The sequence below is a fragment of the Cyanistes caeruleus genome, chromosome 20 (assembly GCF_971803275.1).
Source record: "Cyanistes caeruleus chromosome 20, bCyaCae1.hap1.1, whole genome shotgun sequence".
In the NCBI taxonomy this organism is placed as follows: Eukaryota; Metazoa; Chordata; class Aves; order Passeriformes; family Paridae; genus Cyanistes; species Cyanistes caeruleus.
Genome location: NC_141720.1, coordinates 7,071,172 through 7,075,723, shown reverse-complemented (window position 1 = coordinate 7,075,723; position 4,552 = coordinate 7,071,172). Strand labels below are relative to the sequence as shown.

Below are 4,552 nucleotides of genomic sequence, written 5' to 3'. Positions count from 1 at the left end.
GCTCCCAGCTTCTCCCCAAAACGCTGCTGGGTGGCAAAGCTGCCACTGCAGCATCCTCAGGCCATCAGCTCTGCCCTATCCTGATCCTCTGACCATCAGCCCTGCCCCATCCCAATCCTCTGGCCATCAGCCCTGCTCCATCCTGATCCTCTGACCATCAGCCCTGCTCCATCCCGATCCTCTGACCATCAGCTCTGCCCCATCCTGATCCTCTGACCATCAGCCCTGCTCCATCCTGATCCTCTGACCATCAGCCCTGCTCCATCCTGATCCTCTGACCATCAGCCCTGCTCCATCCTGATCCTCTGACCATCAGCTCTGCCCCATCCTGATCCTCTGACCATCAGCTCTGCCCTATCCTGATCCTCTGACCATCAGCCCTGCTCCATCCTGATCCTCTGACCATCAGCTCTGCCCCATCCTGATCCTCTGACCATCAGCCCTGCTCCATCCTGATCCTCTGACCATCAGCTCTGCCCCATCCTGATCCTCTGACCATCAGCTCTGCCCTATCCTGATCCTCTGACCATCAGCTCTGCCCCATCCCGAGCCTCTGACCATCAGCTCTGCCCCATCCTGATCCTCTGACCATCAGCCCTGCTCCATCCTGATCCTCTGACCATCAGCCCTGCTCCATCCCGATCTGCTGTGGATCAATGTGAATTTATTCTGGAGAGAGCTTTTGCAAGAGCTCAGCACAGGCAGATAAATAACCAGTAGCCAAAATGACTCCAGCTGCCAAGGAAATGTTTCCTGCTCCCCCGAAAATCGTAAGGAATGTTTTAAGGGGAAAGAGGGGGAATTGGGTACTGTTGCTGCTCTTGTCATTTTTCTTCTAGGATTTGTTTTCTGACTCCTTTTTATTTTGAATCTTCAGAATCTGAACGTGGTTTGTATCAGTCCCAAGGTGTTTCTGTTGGGAAGGTGCCTCAGATAATATTTTCAGTAGAGTTTTGGCTTGTTTTCTGACACACATCTGAGAAATGTCATCAAAAGCTGATGTTTTGCATGGAAAAGGTCTTTTGCTTTTTCTCTTCTTTTTTTTTTTATCTGAAGAAAAAAATAGAATAAAAATATTTCATCCCTTTCTCAGAGCGAGGTTTATGCTGTTTCCCTGGTGATAAAGGCACAGGGCTGGCTCTTGAGACAGATGCGTTTAATTCCCAGCTCCGCCGCAAACCCCCGCGATGACCTTGGAGCAGCCACTCGGGCTCCGATCCGCGCGGGATGGGATTTTTCTGTTCAAGCTCCCTTTTCGGCCTCTTCGGCTGGGGAAAAACATCTGCAAACCCCTCTCGTTTCATGTTCCCCCCGTCCCCCAGCCCAGCGCCCACCCCTCGCGCAGGGGATGCTGCCCTGCGCGGCCGCCGCATCCCTGAATCGCGCAGGGCCGGGATGCGGAGCGAGGGTGGCGGATGCCCTCTCGTGGGAAGAGCGAGGCTGGGCCGCGCTCCCGATCCCCGCGGGGGCGTGGGGAGATCCCCCCGACCCTGCGCTCCCCCTGCCCCGGGGATGCTGCGGGTACCCCCAGCCCGGAGCATCCCCATCCTCCCCGTGGGGCTGGCTCTTCCAGCGCTGTCCCCACAAGTAAAGGAATCATCATCATCTTCCCAGGGCGCAGCGTTCGGCACCTTTTATTGAGGAGAGGGGAGAGAGGGGGGCGTCCTGCCCACCCCCAGGAGCGGCGATGGGGACACCCCCGCCTCCAGCAGCCGGGGGGCTCAGGAGAGGAGCAGGGCAGCGAGGATGCAGGGCAGCAGGAGGTGGCCGGGGGGCGGCCGGGGGGCTCTGGGGGAGCTGTTGCACAGGTCGGTGTCACAGCAGTGGATGCGGACCCCCGGCAGCTCCTGCTGCTGGCAGTGACGGGAGGTGGCACAGCCGCTGGTCAGAACCATGCCCAGCACCACTGCAAAGCAAGCACAAGGAGGGACATCAGGGGGACATCAGCGGGGAGGGGGCGCTGCCACAGCCCGGCACAGGGGGCTGCAAGGCTGGCTTTGGGGGGTGAACAGCGGCTCGAGCAGCCCCCGCAGCCCCGGCCCCGGGGCCGGACTCACCGCTCTCTGTTTTAATGCAGAACCGGTGCTTGAAGCCCTGGTGGGACTGGGAGCAGGTGATCACCTCGGGCTTGGAGCACCCCATGTCCACGTTTTTGGTGCCGACCACGATGTTGCAGCCATAACACTGCAGTCCAGACACTAAACAAGAACCAGAAGAAACGCAGCTGGGTTTTTTCCGAGAGGGGAAAGACTTCAACTCCTTCCGAGCTGCTCTCTACCGACGGCCCCGCAGCGCTCCCTGCCTTGCCAAGTCGCATTAAGGCAGAGCCCGGAGCTGCCCGTCACTTGTTTACCCAGTGGGCCCGAAAATACAGCCTCATCTCCCACTAGAGGTCAGTGCGAAATCAGAGATTAGCCGGAGATTGGAGCTGGGATCAAACTGCGGGAACAAGGGAGCTTTGAAACGGGGGGTGTAAAAATTAGGTGGAACCTCACGACCGCAGACACCACCGAGTCAGGGCTTGGTGGTGCTCAGAAGCAGTTTTTCCTTTTTCCACCAGGTCTCTCCGGTTTAGCTGTGCCTGTTCGGGAGGTATTTGCTCCAGAGGGATGGGTTTATCAGCATGGTTTGGTTTTCCCCCTGGCAGAGCTGATGTTATCACAGGGTCCATCAGGAAGGCAAAGCAGCTCGGAAACAGAAGGGAAATCCTCCTTCAGAGCACCGAGAGCCACCGTGCCTGTGACCCCGGCACAATGGGCTCAGAGTGTCCCCAGGGCTTTGCACATTTGCACTGGCGGCAGCTCAGCCCTTCCCTGCAGCCACTGTGTCTGAAAATTGCCACAATAGGAATTAAGCCGTTTCTCAGGTTTCTCAAAAAAAAAAAAAACCAAAAAACAAAAAAACAAAAAACAAGCAAAACAAAGAAACAAAAAAAAAACCCAAAAAGCCTTTAAAGGATGTTCATTTACAGCATCCACCTCTGCTGTGAAGGTTAAGGTAACCTCTGTTGATTAATCAGGTTGCTGCCATTACCTTTCCTCACCTCTGAGCACTGACCCAGAGCCCTTCCCGAGCCCTCCTGTGCTTCCAGGGCAATTTTGGGGGTGGTGAGCACCCTCACACAGCCAGGCACATCGAGGGGAGTCCCTACCCCGGCCAAATCAGGGAAGAGGGGCCCAGGGGACCCCAAATCCGGGCGTGTTGCCCTTTTGTACAAGACACAGTGACATTACTTCCATCCTAAAGCCACCAGCACACAGCTGCACGGCTTGGGGCGGCAGTGCCCCTAAATTCACCCCGAGGATAAATCACACCTGAACAGCTCGGATTTAGGGGGGATGTAAAGAGCATCACCAGGGCACGTCTGCACCCCGGGGAGAGCAGCACTCACCCTCCGGCAGGACGAACAGCACGGTCAGCAGAGACAGGATCCCATGGGCACCTCCGGGCATGTGTCCGCAGAGCATGGGGGGTCACCCAGAGCTCTCAGGGTGAACACGAGGGGCTGGGGGAGCGGCCTGAGACCTCCTCTCCTCCCGGCTCTTCACCCCAGCCGTCCTCGTCCTCCGCGCTTCCTTCTCACCTGCAAGCCCTTTTCGGGGGGTTTGGGGAGCGCCGTCGGTGCAGCAGGGATCTGGCTGCTCCCCACCTTTCCAGCCAGCCCCTGGCACCCAGGCTCCTTATGGTGATGTTTGATTTCTCCCTTTTCCTCTGGAGAAATTCCCCGGTTCTTTCAGTTCATGCACAGACCTGAGTGCGTATGTGCTACCCTCAGTTATTTCTGTCCTATTTCCTCTGTCCACGATCACTTCCCATTAATACCACCGTGCAGCAGCTCTTGGAGAGAAATTCTCCCTAATCAAGATTTAGTTTTAAATCCACTTCGAAATCCTCTAATTCAGTTGGATTAGGCAGAAGGGGTTTGGGGAGATGTATGGTTTTACTTTTTTTTTTTTTTTCCCCCGTCTCTTTTTCCTCTCTGAGCTGCCTCATCTTCATGAACGGACCCACCGGCTTTCTGTGACATATTGTGCTATTTAAAGAGGAAAGGAATAATTTTATTAAAGAGAAGCAGTCAACTAATTTTAAATCCGAGACTTGAGATCCTCTAACAAAGTACAGCTCTGGGGGTGGCCCTGGGGTTAAGGGGAAGACCTGAAGGAGAGGGAAGAGGGTTTGAATGGAATGTGTGTATTTACACACAAGAAAATAGTCGCCTTAATAAAGCAGGGAGAGGTTGGAGCCAGCCCCGGGCTTGGATCAGCTCTGGAGGGAGCTGGGACTGCCAGGAGCTTGGGGAGGGGACAGGGGGACAGCGAAGGAAAGGACTGAGCAGTGATGGCTCTGCAGGGCCAGGGTCACACCCACATGGGACACCACGGCTGTCCCCAGCTGCAGGACCAGGCTCCCAGCCCCCTGTTGGCTCTTCCAGCGCTGTCCCCACAAGTAAAGCCCCAGCTTTCAGCGGAGCTAATGGGACTTGGAGAGCTAATGCTTACTAATGAGAGAGCGCGACGGAATGCACGGGATTAAAAAATTAAAATGACAAAAT

At 55.8% G+C, this 4,552-nt stretch overlaps 1 protein-coding gene across 1 annotated transcript; it reads right to left on the bottom strand.

Annotated features, from left to right (window-relative positions):
* Positions 1 to 1,611: 1,611 nt before the first annotated feature.
* On the bottom strand, positions 1,612 to 4,256 carry LOC147649716 (uncharacterized). The gene is made up of 3 exons (XM_086858306.1): positions 3,392 to 4,256; positions 2,058 to 2,198; positions 1,612 to 1,906 (listed from the first exon to the last, which is right to left on the bottom strand). Exons 1-3 carry the CDS (start codon positions 3,465 to 3,467, stop codon positions 1,722 to 1,724), a joined length of 402 nt encoding a protein of 133 aa, XP_086714432.1. The 5' UTR covers positions 3,468 to 4,256; the 3' UTR covers positions 1,612 to 1,721.
* Between the last annotated feature and the right edge of the window lie 296 nt (positions 4,257 to 4,552).

Coding starts and splice junctions, on each gene's coding strand:
- LOC147649716 (XM_086858306.1), bottom strand. CDS start 3,467: ATGCTCTGCGGACACATGCCCGGAGGTGCCCATGGGATCCTGTCTCTG. Junction 2,199..3,391: donor GCTGTTCGTCCTGCCGGAGG/GTGAGTGCTGCT, acceptor GTTCTTGTTTAG/TGTCTGGACTGCAGTGTTAT. Junction 1,907..2,057: donor CTGCATTAAAACAGAGAGCG/GTGAGTCCGGCC, acceptor CTTGCTTTGCAG/TGGTGCTGGGCATGGTTCTG.